The 20,371-nt window shown below is 57.5% G+C and overlaps 1 protein-coding gene and 1 long non-coding RNA gene across 2 annotated transcripts; one reads left to right on the top strand and one right to left on the bottom strand.

Annotated features, from left to right (window-relative positions):
• Nucleotides 1-5,648: 5,648 nt before the first annotated feature.
• On the bottom strand, nucleotides 5,649-19,334 carry WNT6 (Wnt family member 6). Its single transcript, XM_038585766.1, has 4 exons — nucleotides 19,205-19,334; nucleotides 9,176-9,396; nucleotides 8,597-8,934; nucleotides 5,649-6,895 (listed from the first exon to the last, which is right to left on the bottom strand). The coding sequence occupies exons 1-4, from the start codon at nucleotides 19,282-19,284 to the stop codon at nucleotides 6,434-6,436; spliced, it is 1,101 nt and encodes a 366-aa protein (XP_038441694.1). The 5' UTR covers nucleotides 19,285-19,334; the 3' UTR covers nucleotides 5,649-6,433.
• On the top strand, nucleotides 9,098-13,752 carry LOC111094359. Its single transcript, XR_005385406.1, has 2 exons — nucleotides 9,098-9,363; nucleotides 13,493-13,752. It is a non-coding gene; the product is annotated as an uncharacterized LOC111094359 (long non-coding RNA).
• Nucleotides 19,335-20,371: the final 1,037 nt, after the last annotated feature.

Raw genomic sequence — 20,371 nt, 5'->3', positions numbered from 1 at the left:
GGTGCCTCTCGAGGGTAGGGGGGGGCCCGGAGGTGCTGCGGGCTGGGGACGAGAGGCTGGGGTGCCGGGGAGCCCCCCAGAGCAGCGCCGCGAGCTTGCGCTTCCGAGAGCGTGCGAGGCGGGCGGGGGTTGGGGGGGTGGGGGGGGCGGCGCTGTCTGTGCCCGGCCCCACCGCCCAGAGAGTGAGTGACTGTCCCGGCTCGGGAGCTGCCGCCTCCCCTTCCCCCCCCTCCCCCCCCCCCCGTGTCTCAGGGCTCTACCCTAGGTGACGTCACGACAGGGGGGGTGGAGGCTTGCACGGGTCCCGAGGCCACTGCGTCCGCTCCGGACTCCGGGAGGGAGCGGCGGTGCGGAGGGCGGGGGAGGGAGAGGTGTCGGGGGTCCGTGTGCGCGTGCACGTGGAGGTGCCAGTGCCAGGGCGCTGGTTTGTGTAACACGCTGTGGGTTACGGCAGAGTGTGTGTGTCTGGCCGAGACACAGCTGCCGGAGCGGTCCTCCCCAATATACACACCTGCAGGGGCTGGAGGGGAGGGGCTGGCCCCCCTGCTTGCCTCTCCCACCTCAGGAGGGACTTCCCAGGCTTGGCTGGTGCGGCAGGTGTGGGGGTCCTGTAAGGGGGTTTGGCAGCCTCTGGATTTTGCTCTTCTTACCTATGTGACCTTAAACAGGTGTTTGGTGCTCCCTGAGCCACCCTCTGCCCCTTTGTGAAATGAGGTCATACTGAAGCCCACCTCATCTACAGTGAGCCTGTGAAGGAAAATGTGCTGAGACTCTGTAAACGCTTGTTTGGGAGCAGAGCTCCCTGGGGTGACACACCCTAGGAGAGGAATTAGTGAGCCTTTTCATCCCAAAAGTGTGCTTTGGGGGGTCATCTTTTGTCCCCTTTTATTTCACAAGAAAATAATGAGGCTCAGAGAGGGCCATGACTTACTCAAGGTTACACAGCAAATTAGTTGAAGAGCTGGAACCGAGGCCCGTTCTCTTGACCCTGAGCACAGCAGCAAGGGCCCCAACCCTGAGCGTTGCTTGCCTGGGTCTTTCTGCAGAGGCTCCAGATCTTGTCCTGGCCCTGCTACCTGTACTTGGTTCTCTGGGAGCCACCCAAAACCAGTCTCCTGACTCAGACCCCCTCCTCTCTGGGGTTCCTTCACGTCCTCCCGCTCCAGCTGAACATTGAACTCATCTCAATACGCGGTGAGTATACTAGACCCAGGCAAGGGCCTGAGAAACCAGATGGTTGGGGACAGAGGCTCTGGCTTCTGTTTCTGATTCTAACTTGGGTCCTTAGCATCCTCCTCTGTAAAATGGGCACAAGTCTTCCACTCTACATACACACACCTCCCTCCCAACCTCATTGTCCTCTGCTGGTTTAAGGACAAACGCTGGGCTCTGAGACAAAAGGGGCCCATTCCTGGAATTGCCCATCCCTGGGGGAATTGGAGAGGGGTGGGGCCTTCCCTGTCCCCAGACTGTCAGGTGGTGGGGGCAGCCTGAGCAACAGCAGGCTGACGGCATCCTCCCCCCCCCCTTTCCCCCCATCTCTGCCGGCAGCCACCGCAGCTGTCAGGAATTAAGGGCTTGAGGCTGCGGGGGGTGGGGGTGGGGCAATGGGGGGGGGGAGCAGTCTGGCCGGACAGCAGGAAAACAGCCGGGGGCAGGAAGCAGTCTGCGTCAGCCAGAGCCTTGTCTGACCCTGGCTGCCCCCTGCCCACTCCGCTGCTCTCCTTCGCCCAGCTGAAGGGACAGAGATGGCTTGGGCTAGAGTTGGGAAGAGTATGGGGAAGGATAGGGCAGGACCAGGCTCAGCAGAGGGTATCACAAGGACAAGCCAGGCTGGGGAATTATGTGGCCATTGGCTGTTGGGGAAATTGAGGCCCAAAAAGGATTAGGAAGAGGCCCAAGATGGAACAGGGAATGTGTTCATGACCTCCTTACTCCCCGGTTAGTGCTCATACTAGCCCTTCCATGCCTGGTGCATCATATGTAAGCCGTCATGGGGAATACTGGTTCTGGGGCCCATGCAGCTGAACCAGCCTGTCCAGGGACTGGGCCTTGGGGCTTACATTTCTAGCTGGTATCTCAAGTGATTTTTGTGAGGACCACATTTGGGAAATTCTGCTGAGCTGCTGTGAAGGGCTGATGTTTTTTTCCTTTGACCTGCCTCTGCCGAGAGGTCTCTTTGCTCCCCACCCCACTCTACTGCTCATGAAATATAGAGGTGTAAAAGAGAGGGAGCAGGGGCCCTTTCTTTGAAAACCCCAGGAGGCAAATAATGATTCTCAAGTCCTGTTTACACTGGGGAGTAGTTCTGGCCCAACATCAGGAGGGTCTCAAAGTGCCCAAGCCTGGGGCACCTCTCAGTACAGGGAGGAGAGGGCATATGGAGGCACACAACCTTGGTGTATGTGGGGATGAGGCCCAGAAAGAGTGTCTGCGACTGGAGCTCCAGTCCCAAATGACCCCTGCCATGGGCAAACCCCTATCAGCAGCCCCCAGTCCCCACCCTGGCCCTGCCCTGGGCCCTGGCCCTCAGCCCAACCCCAGCCCCCGCAGCCGCCAGCTGAGACCACAATTATAGGGGCCACTGGGGGTGGGGGGAGCACCAGGGATGAAAGGCAGCTCCGAGAATGGTTCCAGCTGTGGCAACTCTGGAGGAGGTTGCAGGGAAAGGGAGGGTGTGGGGAGGCACCAGGGTGCGAACAGGTGGGACCCTCATGGCCCCAGCCCAGACCAGGCCAGGCTCGGTCCCGAGGTTCTGCAGAAGTCTATCTTGGTGAAGAGGAGAGGGAAGGAGCCCCACATCAGTGAAGGAGCTCTTTGTCTTATTCTTCCGGCTGCAGAGACCAGCGCCTCTCAGCAAGGTAAGGGGGGATAACTTGCTCCTTTGGTCCCCAAACTCCTAGTATGTTTGGTCATCAGCAGGAAGGGGAAATGAGCCCTTGGCCTCCGGGTGATCACGGGCTTTCCAGCAGCTTCCCCACCCATCTGCCTGCATTCTGGCTGTTCCTGATGTGGTCATGCACACATCTGGGGCGCCTCTGTGCTCTTCCCCCATCTCCCCGGTACCACATGTCCCCCACCACCCGGCCAGCAGGGAACCTTCATGGCTCAGACTGTGCCTGGGGCTGAGCAGCTGAGTGAGCAAGGGGGTGGTGGTGATGGGGCATTTCTGAGCTCTGTGCCCAGCCTTCTTCCAAGGCAGCAGTGCAAGAGCACAGAGCTGTCTCTGAGCTTAGAGATGACCAAGATAATGGCCAAAATAGTGAGGTGCGCACCCTTCACAGAAGGTGTTTCCAGACTCCTGCGGGGCTTGGCCACAGAAGAGGGACCGCTAGCATACAACTAGCAGTTTGAAGAGGGTAATGCCCTCTGACAAGGTACCAGAAGCTATCAGACACTCTCTGTTTTTGATGGGAAACTGAGGCTCAGAGAGACTAACTACCTTGGTCAAGGTCAAGCTAGAATACTAGGCTTTTTTTTTCCCCCACCGAATCATGCTACTTCCTCTGAATTCCTTTTCACCTGATTGGGGCAGTGTCAGTTCAAGCTGCTGCCTCGGTTTCCTTCTGTGGCATCATGGAGGAGTCCAGCATCACCCACTCTCCACCACTCCCCAGGACTTGGTGATAGAGAGGGGGAGGCAAGCGTCCCAGCCCTAGGTCCGGGTCAGCTCAGAGGTCCCAGACAGTCTGGAACCCCAGCAGCTTGACCCAAGCTGTCCCTGGGTCTCCCTGCTTCCTTTCATCCCACCCTCTCCTGCCCCCCCTCCCTCTCTGAGCTCCGCAGATGTCTTGCAGGTCCTGTTGGGCCCCGTTAACAGGGAAGTTGGGTTCTGTGCACCCTCTTGTGGTCTCCGAGAGAAGTGCAGGAGTTAGGTAGTCCGTTTGTTTGTTTGTTTGTTTATTTATTTATTTATTTATTTATTTATTTATTTATTTATTGTATTGAACCCAGCTCTGGGGAAGGCAGAGCTGTGAATATAAACGCCACCCTTAGGGAGCCTAATTTCTCCTCCATGTGGCCCATGATGCCAATTCCATTCTCCCCCTTGAGAGGTTATTCAAACCCCTTCGAGTAGAGAGGTCCTGAGTTCAGATTCTCCACAACTCTTCCCTGAAGCCCAGGCATTTGACCTAAAGATGCCAGGAGGAGGCAGGAACTCAGATGCCCTTTCCTGCCCACTGCGGCCTGATACCCTCCTCTCTGTAGAGGTCTTGATGTGATTCTTGAGGGCTGAACCAGGCGAGGTCAAGGGGGAATGCAGAGGCATTGTGGGGAGGGAGGCCAGATGCACTGGAAGCCATGGTTAACGTCTCTTACATCCAGGACAAGTTCCCCCTTTCTTCTTTTCATTTGAAAAACTGTCATCTCCTCCTTGTGCCCCCAATACCTGTGGTCTCCAGGAGGCTGGTGCCAGCCCCAGTCTTGGTAATACATCTTCCTGGATGTATTGGTTTGGGGATGGGCAAGTGACCCAAGCTGACCAAATCAGGGTCTTCCTTAGGACTTTTGCTGGGAAGGCCATTCTTTTTTAGACCACCAGCTCTAAGAATGTGGACATAGGGCTGACATATAGAGCAAGTCTATCAGCAGCAGGAGATACTGAGGACAGTATGACAAGAGGAGCAGAGATAAGCTAGAAACTGTAGACTTGGGGATGGTGGTGAGTAAGACTTGAGGGGAGTAAGACCTATGACATCATTTGGCCCTCTGAGTTCAGTTGTGCTTGAATTCAGTCTTACCCCTGGACTTCCCAGGTAAACAATTCCCTTTTTAATTATCTTTCCAATAATTCATTCCTTTGGCCTAAGCTAGTTTGACTTGGGTATCTTCTCAGGGTCTGCCCTGAGAGCATCAGCTCTCTATCCTCATTCCCACAGTAACTGCCATTTATTAAATATAAGCTTGACATAAATCATCGTGCCAAATTTTGTGTTAAGTGCTTTCCACATCTCAAAAAAAAAATCATTTATGAGGAGAGCCTCTTAAACTGTCCAGCCAGCCCAGCCACCGCAGGAGGTGGCCAAGTGAATGACTACAGCCAATAGTTCAGCCATAAGGGGCAGAGCCATCAAGCTGAGTTCTGGCAAATTTCTAACCCGCTGGATCATGACAAATAATTAGTTTGGGGTTGTTTGTCATGCAACAATGGATAACTGAAACACAACTGTGTTCCCATTGTACAGCTAGAGACACTGAGGCTAACCTGCCTGTAACCTTCTAAGCAGCTACAATAGCAGCAGCTTCAAACCCAGAGTGCCTGAATCCAAAGCTCATGCTTTGCCCACATCACCAGGTGGGGCAGTCATTGTCCACTGCAGTGGTTGGGCTGTGGGTAGATTGGTGGCCCTGAATCCCAGCCATTTGGCTATGGCTCCCCCATCCTCTGGATTTAGTTCTGGAGAATCCAGAATCCCAAACCTTTCTTCTCTGTCACTTCAGCCTCAACATCAGCTTGCTGAGAAAGAACCAGAAGGAAGGAAATGTGATTGGGTGCCAAGAGAAACCTTGGGACAACTTTGCTTCACCCCCCTCTGAGTGTGATTAAGAAATGCTGTTCTGGGCAGTCTTTTGAACATTAAGGTGGTGAAGTTAGTTTTGATGGTAACAAAGTCTGGTGTTACTAATAACATAGTTTCATCACATTCTACAGTTGATAAAGTGCTTTAATCCTACGGGCTTGGGTGGCCCTAAACATCTACCCTCGAATTCCTCAGGGGTCACAGAAACAGAAAAGCAGGTAAAGGTGTCACAGTCCCCTAGAATTAAGATGAGGGATGATCTGAGAGCTGAATACACTACCAGAGGCTTCTGGTCTTCTTTTCCTAAACCTGTTCAGTCTGTTCCTTTGAGGAGAGATGGCTTAGGTCTTCCCCCTGCTTGCAGATCCAGGCTGGAGAGATGCGACAAGGGTGACTCTTCACCACCTTGCCAGGAGAGCCTAATCCAATAGATGGGAAGATATAGGGACCTAAGAATGACCCCTGAGATGCTAGTTTTGTCAAAGCCATCTTCCTTTACACACCTCTTGGGAAGCCTGGCCCCATGGCAGCCCCAAGCTCCCCTCCCAAACTGTGGGCCCAGTCCTATGGGTTTAAATACCTTTATTGATACTAAACTCACCCACCCACCCCGAGGCCAACAGTTCTAAGGAGTCCTGCATCCAGAGGCCTAGAGCCTGGCTCTTTGGTTTCCATAGGCGGCCAAAGGGGGAGGGCGACTGCATAGTCTCCCCCACAGCAGTCCCAGAGCGCTCCCTCCCGGAGGGAGGAGGGGTAATCGGGTGCCCTGGGCCTTCACCTCCAGCCCTGCCGCCTCTCAGTTTCCGGAGGCCTGGGAGAAGCTGGGCAGGGTCCCCGCTGGGGTCCGGAGGTCCCGCAGACGCCGAGGGGCGCGCAGTTCGGGGCGCGGGGGGGAGGGGGCCGGCGGCGCGTCAGAGGCAGAGGCTGAGCTCCTTGCGCACGCGGCAGCGGTGGCACTGCACGACGCAGCACCAGTGGAAGCGGCACAGGCAGTTCTCCTCGAGCTGCACGCTCTCCTGGCGGTGCCCGCGGCCGCAGCACAGCAGGTCGCAGCCGCTGAGGTCCGGGGCGCTGCTGTTGCACGCGCGGCCTCGCGTGCCCGGAGAGCCGGTGCGCCGGTTGGGCGCGCAGAAGTCGGGCGAGTCGGCGGCGTAGAGGAGGTCGGCGCGGCCCGGCGGCTTCAGGGTGCGGACGGCGGGCAGCAGAGCCTTGCCGTCGTTGGTTCCCATGACGCGCGAGGCGCCGTGGAAGCGCTCGAGCAGCCGCGCGCCCACCTCGCGGAACGGGGGCAGCTTCTGCCAGCAGGTTCGCAGCGCGCACGAGCCCGACAGCCCGTGGCACTTGCACTCGGTGCGCGTGTGGCTCCGCACGGCCTGCGGGGGAGCGAAGGAGCGGCCGATGGGGACAGAGGGGAGGGGTGCGTGGTTTGGGAAGGCCCAGAGGACCGACCTAGAGTAAGGTGGGGAGCATGGGGTGGAAGGAAGAGAGGAAGGAGTAGAGGGCAAGGTGGAGAGGATCCCGGAGAAGGAAAACTGATAAAAATGGAAGAGTAGGGATCCCTGGGTGGCGCAGCGGTTTGGCGCCTGCCTTTGGCCCGGGGCACGATCCTGGAGACCCGGGATCGAATCCCACGTCGGGCTCCCTGCATGGAGCCTGCTTCTCCCTCTGCCTGTGTCTCTGCCTGTGTCTCTGCCTCTCTGTCTCTCTCTGTGTGACTATCATGAATAAATAAATAAAAAAATCTTTAAAAAAAAAAAAAAAAAAAAAAAAAAAAAAAAATGGAAGAGTAACAGAAGTGGGGGTGGGGTGGGAGGGGGCGCAGTGTGTAGCACAGAGGGGAGGGTTTGCAGCTGTCGGGCTCTACTCCTCCTACCAACCCGGCCGGCCCCCCTCGTTGTAGCCCCACGGGCCCCAGGCAGGGCTGAGCAGAGCCGCAGAGCCGCAGAGCGGGCCTCCTGGGCGTCTGCCCCTGCCACCCCTCCCCAACCCTCTCTGACAGGTATGTGGGCCTGTCTGGACATTCCTCTCTGGGTCCCCTCTTACCCCTTGCCTGATGCCTCAGGCCTGAACCCTGGAGGACACCGGATGTGTGTAGGGTGTCCCTAGAGCACCCTAGAACTGAAGCATAGGGTGCGGGAGGGCCCCCGTCAATGCATTCCCGGGAGCTGGAAGCCAGAACTCCTGCCCCTTATTTGCTACAACCTCACTAGAGATTTATGGTGTCAGATGACCCAGGAAGATCATCTCTGGAAGCTCAGAGTCCAGAGGCCAACCTAATCTACAGACTTGTGTGCCCTCCCTCCCCTTCCCAGGCCTGTCTCCTTTCTCACATCCCCTCCTGGAAACATCTGACCCTGACAGCTCTTATCCCTAAACTGGAGCTCCTGGGGCCCTCCTTCTTGCGGAGAGAAAGGGAGAGGCTGCCAGCGTCCCAAGCAGGGCCTACTCTGGGCTTGGTGGGCAGCCAGTTGGCAAGTACTCAGGTTCGGTCACAGCTTTCTTGGCTCCTGCCTGATTCCCTCCTACCTTCACCAATATCTACTTTTTGTCTTTCACACCTTTCCAAGCCCGCCCCCACCTCATCAGGCCTGTTCTAGCCCCTTGCCAAGCCTCCCTCACTTCTCCTGACTCCTCCACCTCCAGACCCCATGCCTTTGCCCCAAGTTCTCTTTTCTTTCATCTTCAGCTTTTGTCACCCTCCTCTGTCCCTGCCCTGGCAGCCGGATCTCTACATACCTCAAGCTTTGCCCCATCTGCTGGCTCTTGGAGGTTGCTAAAGGCCCCAAGTTCTCTTCCCTGGGTGTCTCCTTCTCACCCTGCCCATTAGACCACCAGCTCCAGGCCCTCCCAGGCGTCTCAAGGGACTCCTTGTTCTCAGCTGGGCACCTTACCTCCCACATGCCCGTCCATGCCCCCAGCCCATCTTCCCAAGAGGTCCCTTTCTGCCAAGCCGGCTCTCCTTCACATACGCCCTCGCTCACCCCTCCACTTCCTCACACTTCCACAGATAAGCTCCCACAGACCCCACCATCACCCACACCCACCCTGACTCACACACCCCTGCCCACACTCACCAGACGGCCTGCCTCATTGTTGTGAAGTTGCACCAATGCACGGATGTCTCCGCGACCCCGCTTGTGCCGGGCATCCATAAAGAGCCTTGATTTCTCGTCCCCGAAGTCCACGTCGTCGCCGCAGCCTCCCCACTCCCAGGTGGCGCTGCCTTCGGTGGAGCCGGCGGCGGGCCCCGGGGGGCCCGGGGTGCCAGGCAGGCCAGGGGGCCGGGGTGGGGCCCGGCCGCGGGGCGCCTGGCAGCCGCACTGCAGCAGCTCGCCCATGGAGCAGGCCTGCGTGACCGCGTGGCTGGCGCCCGCAGCCGTGATGGCAAACACGAAGGCCGTCTCCCGGATGTCTGCGGGTGCAGGGAGGGGGCAGTCAGCAGGCAGCACCCAGGCTTCGAGGGCGGGTCCCCCCAGGATGGAGAGCGGTGCTGCATGCGGTGGGCAAGGCGGCCTGGCTGGGAGACAGAGTCAGGGCAGGGTGCCCACAGGCCCCTGGGACAGATGGGGGCTCAGGCAGTCTCCCCCCACACACCCCCCTCTGATCCCCTAGCGAAGAAAAAGCAGCCCCCTGGGTGCTCAGCCCACACTGACCCTGCTGCAGGATGCGCCCGAAGGCCTTGCTGTGGCTGGAACAGTTCCAGCGGCGGAAACGGAACTGGAACTGGCACTCTCGCACCCCAAGCCGGGCGCCCCGGGCTAGCTCCGCCACCACTTCTGGCTCAGCCTGGCACAGCTCAGCCTGCCGCCCTGCCAGCCGCCGTGCTTTCCTGCAGATGCTGGTAGGGTCCATGACCAGGGGGCTGCCCACCGCCCTGGAAAGCAACCGAACAGCAGGGCCAGGGAATGACTCAGAGGGCTTGGGGGGAGGGGAGGGGGGAGGGAGACTGCCCGGTCAGCCCAGGGCTAAGAGCTGGGATGTGCTTCTTCTCTCGCCCCACTCCAGCTGCGTTTGAGATTGTCCTAACTGGTTCTCTAACCATTCCATGTCCCCCCTTAACTAGATTTTAGACTGAAATTGCTATCGGGCAAGGATTCCGTCTTGTCCTTCTGGGCACATCTTCATTCATAAATCCTTATAGGAATTTGACTCAAGGTGAAGGCACCTGGCACCGGCCTGCCGCAAAAGGGAGACAAGGAAGAAATTAACAGGAGGAAGATCACAAAAACTGTCGAAGTAAAAAAACAGTATGAATCATAAAGCAATACAAAGAAAAGTAGGCAAAAGTTGTATCAAAGAAGGATCTGGCATTAGTTGGACAACAAGCTGGATCTGTCAGCTGAACAGCCCTGGGGCTAGCAAGCAGGGGCAATCCCAGGGATGTAGAAGGCTGCAAGATTTTAGAATGGCTAGGGAAGGGAAGCTCTGAAGGCAGTCACACTCCCTCTGTAGCTCAGTTTGTCCTTCTGTAATATGGGAAGGTTGGGCTTTGATCTCTCAGGTGGGCCCTCACGCAGTGATATCCTCTGTCTCTCTGTACTGGAGAGCAGGAGGAAATAGCTGGGGACCGAGGTGCTGAAGCATTAATGTGAAGTAAGTGACACTGACCCTTCTGTTCTGGGGTCTGTGACATTTTCAGAGCAGCAGGGCAGCAAGCCAAGCCCTGACGCCACTGGTTGTGACATAACTGGTTTGGGGAAAGGGAAGGCCATTTGGCTTGGTGGGTCAAGACCTCACGGGAAGTTCTGTACACTTTCAGAAATCCTTCCGTTCCTAGCCTTTGTTTCACCTAAGAAGAGAGCTGTTATTTGGTTTCCATGTATCAGACCCTCGAAGGTTAAGGTTTTCACTCTTGAGTGGAGCTGCTTTTTTTTTTAAGATTTTATTTATTTATTCACGAGAGACACAGAGATAGCAGCAGAGACCTAGGCATAAGGAGAAGCAGGGTCCCTGCGGGAGGGAGCCCGATGCAGATCTCAATCACAGGACCGCAGGATTATGACCTGAGCCAAAGGCAGATGTTCAACCACTGAGCCACCCAGTTGCCCCTTGAGTGGAACTACTTTAATGAGATTGCTCTTGAAAGCTTAGCTGGGATCCCTGTGCTTGCTGTAGGAATGAGTGCTTGGAGTACTTGGATCTGAGAGTCACTTGAGATCACACAAAAAAGCCTTCAGCAGAGAGCAGGAAAAGACTCCTTGGGTGGGACTAAGTGGTACCAGGAGATAGAAAATGTAGAGGAAACTGGTAGATAGGTGCCAAAGGTCATGGTGGCCTACTTTCGTGCCCATCGCTGCTCCCCCTCTGTCCCCGTGTGCTCTGCAAGTACAGGCTGCCCAGGCTTGTTCTGGCCCCACAACATGAGATGTAATGGGCTTGAACAGCAGTGAGTGGAATTTAGGTCTTAAGGTAGAACTTCTCAATGCTGGGGAGAAAGATGCTTGAGGAGAGAGTTGTAGGAAGATGTGTAAGATGGATCCTATAAGGTCTCCTACTCTCCTCCCCACACCACCACCAGACCCCACCCTATCAGATCATTGTCAGCCCCCTTGACCCGTTTTCTGGAGCCAAGATCCTTTTCTCAGTGAAGAGACATGCAGTCCAGGCCCTCCTTCCTCCACGCTTAAGACCTGCTCATCACCGCATTCCAACCACAGCCTGGGAAGGTCCAGCTTCCACCCTTTCCCAACCCAAGAGAAGTGATGGATAGAGGGGTGGGCAGTGCGTCACAGGTACGGTAGGGCAGCCCAAGCTGTTTCCCAGTGGCCCAATGACTTTGAAGAGTGGATCGGCCTCTATCTATCATCTATCTATCTATCATCTCTCTATCCATCTATCCATCCCCGTATCATCTATCCAAACTCCATCCACTTATCCACCTCATTACAATAAGGATTTGAGGCTGCTTCCAGCAGGGTTGTATAGGGTCAGTAGATAAGACTATGTACACCTTGGGAATTAGAAGTGGCATTTTCTTTTCCTTCCCATGGCAGATTTTTAGGTGCTTAGTTCATATTTCCCCCAATTTTTATTATGAAAGTTTGCATATTATGAATGATTACTATAATACTACAATGAACACCATTTAATACATGTTTTTGAATGAATGAATGAGCCACCTAAGAAGAATGTCCCCACTCACCAAGGCCAGGCCCCTATCCATTTGTGATTCCCGGACCCTTAATTAGCTCCCCTCCACACCCCTACACTGGATGTAAAGGCAGGCAAGCAGACCTTCCCATGGCTGTCCAGCTCCTTTCCTGCCACCTGCATGTCTAGGCCACCACCTGTGAGTCTGGGGCTCTGCAAACTCATCTTTCTACCCCACCCCCATGCCACTAAGCTCCCCAGTCTCCCCTCCCCAACCCTGCCCTCTGCTAACTCCCTACTTTCCCAAGGTTGACTGGCCTTATCCTCTCAAGGTTACTCTGACCCCATCCCTCTCCTCTCCCTCCTCCTACCCTAGGGAAGCAAGAGAGGGTGGGGGGTATGTAGGGAGAAAAGCAAAAAGCCCCCTGACCTTGTCTGCTTGCCAGGGGCTAGAGATAGAAGGAGCAGGAAGGGTGGGGCCCTCCAGGAGGTGGGGCCAGCCCTTTGCAGGGTTGAGGGGCTGCCCCAGAGTCAGTTGCTGGTCTGGGTCTGGCTCCCCAGGCTGGCTGGCTGGCTGCCTGGGAACAAAGCTTGTTTACAAGCTGGTCAGGAGGAGGGATGGGCAGTAGTAGCAGCTAGAATCCCAAGGGACCGGCTTGCTCCCTGCCCTCCCGTCCTCGCTCCCATCCCCAAGTCACAGGAAAGAAAACTCCGGAAGAAGAGTAGCAGGGGGGCGTTGGACAAAGCATCAAGCCTCATTTCTATACCCTGGTCTCTGTTAATTCTGGGTAAGCTGAGCCACTGTGGGCAAGTTGGTCCCTCTCTGGGCTTCAGAAACAGGAGGAGGTAGCATGAGAAGCTCCCTTTATCCCCCCTACTGTTAACACTTGACTTCACATCAAAAACCAACTCCTCCATCTCCCCTCTTCCTTTACCCTCTTCTCTTCCCTTCTGCTTCCTTAGGGAATCAGCTCTTTTTTGGCCTTTGAGTCAGCATTGGCCTGGGGGCAGCCCAGGGAAGATGTGCCCATTTGGGAGCATCTGCATGTTTGGGGGACTGGAGCACAGTCGTTGTAAGAAATATATAATACGTAGTATGTAGAATCTGAGATCCTAATCAAATAGCCATTCCTGGGCATAGAAAAACATGAGGCTTAGCCCTAAAAGAAATCAGTATGCAGACAAGAAGGGACAAGCCTGGGGTTGGCCATTTTAACTGGCTTGGCTTGTGCCAAGATCTCCTTCCCAGGGACCTTGATTGGTAGAGTCAAGTGAGGTGGCATTAGGGGCCAGCCAGTTCCTACTGGCAACATCAGTAGATCTAAGCCCTGGGGGCCCCAGGTTCTGGCCTAACCTACCTTTCCATCTCCAGATTCAGAAAGCCAAAGGGAATGCCAGAGGTCACCTAGTCCTACCCAACCACCTTCCCTCCCCTCATTATACAGATGAACATGAAGGAGGGAGTTGACTGACCCTGGGAGGGAGGTCACTCAGTGGAGGGATCCTTACTGCAAGAAATTTAGGTGAATATTTTTGAAACCAAAGGAGCTGGAGGGAAATGACCACATGAGGTATCAGAAAACCTCAGATGACCCCACATGCCCTCTTCCACACCGCCCTTCCTTACTCTTAGCAGTGTTGGCTAACTCTGCATCCATCCAGATTACACCTTAAACTTTTGGGACTCAGAGCCACCCCCTCCCAACCCCTAAGTCAGCAAAATCAGACCCAACATATCTCCAAGCTCACTTCACTAGCCCCAAGGAGCCACCCCACCACCACCACATCGCCTCAGGTGTCGCTTATTTGGGGGTGCTTGTTGTCCTGCCTGCGGCATAACTATTTTGTCTTGTTTTCTCATCTTATCTTTCTCCCCTTAGATTGAAGACATACTAAAGACAAAGATGTCATGAGGAAGCATAACATCATCAAGAGGGCACCTTCAGACTTTGGGGAGGCTGAGCCTGGGGTTTGGATCTGGGCTCTGCCATTTGCCTGGTTGGCACTTAATATTTGTTGAATGAATGAGACCTCACCTTCTGAGCCTCAGTTTCCACAACTGTGAAATGGAAATAAATGATACCTGACTGCTTCTCTGGTGCACAGGAAAAGAGCCTGTCCAGAGAATGAGACCCAGCAAGTGGGTTTTGTCTTCCTGGTCATACACCCATATTCATCTCTTGGACCTGCCCCGTGCGGGGCAAGCAGTAGGAGTGCAGGCAGTGTTTGTGGGTTGGTGAGAACACCCTCTTCTCCAATGCTCTGCCCTTATGGCTCAGCTTCGATCCCTGTGTTTCATCCTCCCTTGCCTGCCAGGCCCCTGGACCAGAAGCCCCCCTCCAGGACCCTCCCCTTCCCCAGAGAGAACTACTGGATGGGTTTTTGAGGCCAAGGAGATCACAGACTATTTTGATGTCCAGCCTCTGCTGAAGGGCCTCATGGCCAACCCCCCCATTTCCTCACCCTCACCCCCAGGGTCCCTAGTCTGACCCCCACCTCCTAGAAGCCAGCAGAGGGAGCCCTGAGCCCTGGGGCTGTGGGTGGGGGCTGCATGGGGGTGGGGGAGGTGGGTGGTGGAGAAGGGGCAAAAAAATGTTGCCTGACGGCTGCTGAGGCGGCTGGGCCCGGGCCTGTGCCCGCCCGCCTGTCCTGTCCTGCTCTGTCTAACTCCATAATTACTGCTCCCCCTCCCCCAGCCCCTTCCCCCACCCCAAACACCACATCAAAGCCAGTGATGCCCCAGCTCCATTAACCCCTGCCTCCCCACCATCCACCAGACACCCCATTCCAGCCCTCTCCCACGCTGGCCCAATTTGGTTCCCTCTGCCCTGTGCTGGACACTGCCCTTCCCACCTCCTCACCCGGTGATCCTTCTCATAACTCATAGACGCAGGGGCTCTCCCTTCCCTGATGGGACTTCGTCAGTCGAGGGGGCTCCCTGTCAGTCAGGGCTGGGGGGCAGAGGAGTGGGCACACTGAGCCCCCCACTGCATCCTCTGAGGACAACCTGTCACATGCTTCTGCTCTCCCATCCTGAGGTGGGGAGTAGCCATGTGGCGGTGGGGACGGGGAGCAGAAGGTGCCTGTGGAGGGCCCTCTACCCCCTTCCTGACCCCCGCCCTCGCTGCACACAGGGGCGAGGTACACAGCTGGAGGTGGACTCCCAGCTCTAGCCCTCGCTGCCTGCGTTCTGGGTGGCCTCAGGCAAGTCCCCTCTTGTCCCCGGACTTCTCTGGACTCTTAACCAGAAGGGAGAAGACTGGCTTAGATGATCTCCAAGTACTTTCTAGACCTAACTTCTGGCTTCAATGAAGGGCTTTAGCCGGAGGAACCAGCTTTGGACGCCAGGTGGAAAACAGAAGATCCCTCCCAGCGACCTTTCCCTCCCTCAGCTCCTCCTCAGGCGGCCAGGGGAAGCACCCACGGTCTCACCGCACCCGCCCCGGCAGGGAGGAGGACGCGGGCTAGAGGGCGCTCTGCCCAGCCCCCGGGGACAGGCTGCTGAGTGCCCCAGCGCCTCCTGCTCCCTGGCCGGGTGCCCTGCTGCCAGCCTGACCGCGGCCGGCTGCCCGCCTGGCCCTGGCCTCATCCCCTCCACAGCTGCATTTCTCCATCAAAGTACACATTCTGGAATCCCCCTCGCTGGGCCCTGGTGATCAAACCTCCCACTGACCTCCCCCCACCAACTCCTGGCTTCCGATGAGAACGGGGCAGGAGGGGCCCGCCCCCCCCCCCCACCAGGAAATGTCACAGTGCCAGGACTCTGGTGGGCTCAGGGCATGCTCTGGCCCGGATTGAGCCAGCCTCCTTTTGCCCCTGCCCTTTTCTGCTCACAGCCTCATTGTCTCCCTCCAGGGGAAGCTGCCAAGGCGGGAGGCCTGGAGGGGGGTACTGGGTGGCCACCCCACCCCCATTCTCCACCCCACCCTGAGCTTGACGGGGGCCAGCCACAGGACTGGCCACAAAGGGTCAGATAAAGACACCATGGAAGGGGATGGCCAAACCCAGCCTGAAGGGGGGAGGTGGGGTCTCAGCTGGAAAACCTGGGTGTCAGGAAGAAGCCTGGGTCCTTTCCCTGACTCCCTGTGGGGCAGAGATGAGGCTGTCCTCGGGCCTCCAGGCCTGGTTCCTGGGTTCCTGTTTCTTTTCCATAACGGGGTGGGGTGGGAGGGGGAAGGCAAGATGAGATGGGGGAAGGGAGGGAGACTGGGTGCTGTTTTGCTCATAGAACAAGGGGGAGGGTTGGTTTCTTTCATAGAAAATATAAAACAGAAAGAGGAAGAGAGAAGGGAGATTGATTTGGCTATTCTGTGAGAGTGAGCTATTTTCCACATCCACTGATGGAGGCATAAATAGAGATGGGTCAGACATTGAGAAGAACTTCCTGGGGGAGGGTGGGGAGGGTGGGAAGGGTGGGAAGGGCTCGGAGAGCAGGCTGGAAGGGGTGGGAGCTGGTGGTGACCGGGAAGCTGCAGACTTTCCCTCTCTGCCTCACTCTCAATCTGTCGGGGCCAGAGCGCAGGCTGGATGGCCTGGAGGCAGTGGGCTGGACGAGATGACCTCAAGAGAGCCTGGCCAATGTCCTGGAATCTGGGATTCTGCGATTTACAAAGATATGGTTACAGATGGGAGAGAGACAGACAGAGAGGCCGGAGGCAGAGTTTAGAAAGCATGCATTGCATTGAGGGGGAGGGAGGAGGAGGGGGGAAAAAGGGAAACTTTTCTGGAACCCAGAGCCAAGTACCTGAGCCTATTCCAGTACCTGGATCACTCCCCTACAGGACCCTCCTTTCCTAATCAGGACAGTCCAGTCACTCAGAGTTCCCAGGATCCCCTCTGTTCCTAGCTTGGCTGCTACTAGAATGTCAGAGTGGACTGCAAGGGGCTGCTGCTTTCCTGTCTAGTGCTAGAGCTCTGGCCTGGCTAGCATTCTCTGAGAAGCAGGATAAAGAGAGCCATCAAGCAGGTCCTAGACATCAGAGAATAGCCTGGGAGCTCCTGGCTTGATAAAGGTCTTAGTCATAGTAAAGCTGGGTTAGGGGGACAGCGCAGGGGTGAGGGGTGGGCAAGGAGTGGCAGGAGCCTCAGGTCACTGGGGATGCTGGGTCCAGCCCTCTAGCCCAAGCCAGATCTTAGAGAGCAATGGTGGGGTGGGGTAGGGACAAGAGAACAAGCAAGTAGAGTCAAAGATCCTGAGAAAGGAATCTGGGCTCAGACCAAAGGAATGAAGTATCAGAGACAGAGGAGAGCAAGGGGGCCAGTGCAGGTGGGAGAGGCAGGTTCTTTCTGAGAAGCAGCTGAGAGAGGCAGTTGCCGGACACCTTATCACCCCAGCCCCTCACTCTTCACCCCGCTCCCCCTGCAGCTGCAGCCATGAAGGCCCCTGTGTTCTCCTACACCTGCCCTCCTCACCTCCTCCCCCACTCTCTGCTTCCCCAGCTCCAGGGTCAGTCTCCCAGAGACCAGGTCTCTCCCCCTTTGGCTTGTCACCCACACAGCAGCCCCTCCTGAACCAAGAAACCCCCACAGACACAAGTCTCAGAAAGCTGAATTGACCAATTCAGCAGCACTCCACAAAACTTCCCCGGCACCTTCAGCCTCCAGGGCCCAAAGGCAAAGGCTCTGCCCTCCAGGAGCAGGGAAGAAGGACCACAGAGGGGAAGTGAAGTGCAGTAACTGGCCTGGTTGCCCAATGCGTGGGGTGCAGTGGGAGCACACAGAAGGCAGAGGAGGAAATACACAGAGACGGTGTTAGGGAGGATGTGGTATTCTACTTGGAAGGATGGCAATGGTTTGGAGACAAGGAAAAGTAGAGGGAGGGCAAGGACCACCAGGGAGAGATGCCTGTCTCCATACCTTGAGAAAGGGCAAAATTAGGAAATATGAGTCTGGGAAACAAGGTAGAGATCCCTTGACAAATTTTGCTTGGGACTCTGGATTTTAAACTTAAATTAATCCTCCTTTTCACCCCTACAGATTCTAGTCTGGAGAACCTGCAGCGTGGAAGAGGGGACTTAACATTTACAGAGCACCTCCCAACGTCAGATCATTTTGTAGGTCCTCCCGCCTAATCCTCCTATCCAGCCTCGCAGATAGGGGGGCTGTCTCCCAACTTTACAGTTGCGACGTTGAGGCGCAGAGAGAAGTGACTTATCCAAGGTCACAGACTTAACAAATGGCCGAGACTGGATCTCAGGTCTATTGCAAAACTGATACTATTATTTTTTTTTTGATACTATTATTATACTAAGTTATCCTAAGCCAGGATCGAAGGTCGCAAGTCCTCTGGCCGGGACCTGGGTCATCCTCGATTTGCTCCCTCACTGACACCCCCGAGGGACTTCTCTCCCGCATCACGAAGGAGGGATCGCCGCCAGCAGCTCGCTGTGTGGGCATCCAGCAGCTCCCTATCTCCCCGCAGGAGAGGGATCTGCCTGCCACACCCCTCCTTCCAAATCGGGGGTGGGGGAGGAGTGGAGGGTCGAGAATCCAGCCAATGATGTGGCGCTATGCAAATAGGCAAGACTCTGCTCTCTTAGGATTGGCTGATGCATCAGCGATCCCGTCCAAGTCCCTCCTCTTTAAACACCCAGCTATTCCGGGCGGGTCTTTGCAGCTCTGGAGAGACAGGGACGCGGAAAAAAGGCTACGGGATCCGGATCTCCGAGAGGTCCCGGCCCGGCACCCACTTTCCCAGTTGCTGTCCAACCCCGAGACTCAAAGTTGCCGAGACCTTAGCTCCACAGGTGTCTGCTCTAGGTAGGGCCCGGTCTGGAGGCCACGTCCCCGAGCCCTGGTTGGCCAGGCCTCCCTCCCTTCCACGGGGACACTTCACGATTCCCAGTACCTACGAAGCTGTATTTTTTCATGCCGGACCCTCACGTCTGGAAGGGCCGGGCGCCTGGGTCCCTTTCCTGTCTTTCTTCCTCTTCTTTGCTTCAGGAGGAGGACGTAGAGAAAGCTGGGGTCCTGACTCAGTTTCCCTTTACGTTTTCTTCCCCTCGCCGCTACTGTCCACTTTGAAGGAGCACTCAGAGAGAAGCTGGGGGGTTGTCAGGCAAAAGTAAGGCGGGCAAGAGGCAGCTGTCTGACCCTCCCAGCCTTGTGGCTTCCCACCTTGTTCCTCTCGTTCCCACAAATCCAGTCCTCCTCCCCTAAATCCAGGGCCCTCCTCACACACTCTTTTCTTCGGCTCTGACTACAGACCTTCCCCACGTGTAGCCGGTAGCTCTTTCCTACCCACGTGCCAGTTCCTTGAGGACCTGGGTTGAGCGCATAACCGGAGGGAGTAGGGGGAGGGTGGGGAAGGGTGTGCAGCGCGAGGTAGGAGGAAATACAGCAGAAAGCGCGGAGCGGAGGCTTAGGAGCGTGTGAGGGGCAGTTTCGAAGTGGCCCAGGCGGGGCCGGCAGACAGGCGAGCGGCGCGCACCTCCGGCACCTCTCCTGCAGCCCCGGGGCTGGGCTCCGCTCGCAGGTGGAGCCCGGAGGCAGCGGGCGCGCGTTTCGGAGCCCCCCGGTCGGTCCCGAAGCCCCCCGGAAGCTCCCGAGCTCCAGGAGCCGCCCCGGGCCAGCCAGCCCGACGCAGCACTCACCACCACAGTCCACCGACGTGCGCGGGGCACAGGAGCAGCAGCAGCAGCAGCCCGAGCAGGGAGGGCGCGGGCGGCAGCATCGTGAGCGCTCTGCCGCCGGCCGGTGCCGTAGGGGGCGAGGCTGCGGGGCGGCCGGTGCGCGCGGGGGCGCGGGCTTCACGGCGAGCGCGGCGGCGGCGGCGGCGGCGGCGGCCGGGAGGCGATGGCTCGGGCGGCGGCGGGGGGGCCCATCGCGGGCGAGGAGGGCGCGGCGGAGGCGGAGAGCGGACGGGGCCGCCAGCGCCTGTGTCTCCCGCCGAGCTCGCTCGGGAGAAGAAATCAGAGCCGCGGGCGGGGGTGGGAGGGGAGCGGGGCCCGGGCGGGGGCGGGGGGCAGAGGGGCGGTGGGGTGGCAGTTGCGACAGTCAGGCGGCGGGACTCTCGGGAGGGAGCCGTGCGCCCAGGGGCTGCAGGCGCGGAGCTCCGCGGAGGGCGGGTGCGAGGTCCCGGGGCGGGGCCCGAGCGCGCCCGTGGCTGCGGGACCCGCCAGCCTCGCCCCTTCCCTTCGCCTCTCGCCTCTCGCGGACTGGGAGCCCCCCGCCGCCGCGCAGAGTCGGGGGCAAGGAGAGGCGGGGAAGCAGGGTGGAGAGGAGTGAGGGGGGGAGATGGGGAATGGGGGGCGGGCTGGAAGGGAGACGTTTGACAGGTTTGTTGACTGTAAAGAGAGAAAACTTCCCAGGAATGAGGGAGTTGGGGGGGGGGCGGTTCGGAGGGAGATGCTGGAGCGGGGGCCGGGAGAGGAAGTGCGCCTGGGGCGCTGGGTGCTGCGGGGAGGGGTGCCGACTCGACGGTGGGACCGGGCGGACTCAGGAGGGCTCACCCCCTGCCGGCCCCGCCTTCGCGCTGCACGCCCCTTTCTCAGCCTTTCCTCGAGGAAAGGAGGAAGCCTAGGCCTGCACTCTCGCTCCCTCCCCGGCCACCCCGCCTCTCCTCTCGGAGCCCGCGCTCGGGGGAGGGCTGCGAAGGGGAGATTAGACAGCCAGGGGAACCTCCTGAGGGCCTGCGCCCCAGCGCTCGCACGTGTAAGCGAGCGCGAGAGCTGAGATTGCAGACTCGCAAGAGATAAGGAGGGCAGATCTCGCTGCAGCCGGGCCTCGCGTTCCTTCCCCAACTTGGCCGGGGCCAGGAG

The sequence above is a fragment of the Canis lupus genome, chromosome 37 (genome assembly GCF_011100685.1).
Source record: "Canis lupus familiaris isolate Mischka breed German Shepherd chromosome 37, alternate assembly UU_Cfam_GSD_1.0, whole genome shotgun sequence".
Taxonomy (NCBI): Eukaryota; Metazoa; Chordata; class Mammalia; order Carnivora; family Canidae; genus Canis; species Canis lupus.
This window is presented reverse-complemented; position numbering and strand designations above follow the sequence as displayed.

What these genes read in the sequence shown, in the direction of transcription:
- WNT6 (XM_038585766.1), bottom strand. Translation starts at nt 19,284, where the DNA reads ATGCTGCCGCCCGCGCCCTCCCTGCTCGGGCTGCTGCTGCTGCTGCTC. An exon ending in CACGTCGGTGGACTGTGGTG is followed by an intron (nt 9,397 to 19,204) that starts GTGAGTGCTGCG and finishes GTTGCTTTCCAG; the next exon opens with GGCGGTGGGCAGCCCCCTGG. An exon ending in CGGGCGCATCCTGCAGCAGG is followed by an intron (nt 8,935 to 9,175) that starts GTCAGTGTGGGC and finishes CTGCACCCGCAG; the next exon opens with ACATCCGGGAGACGGCCTTC.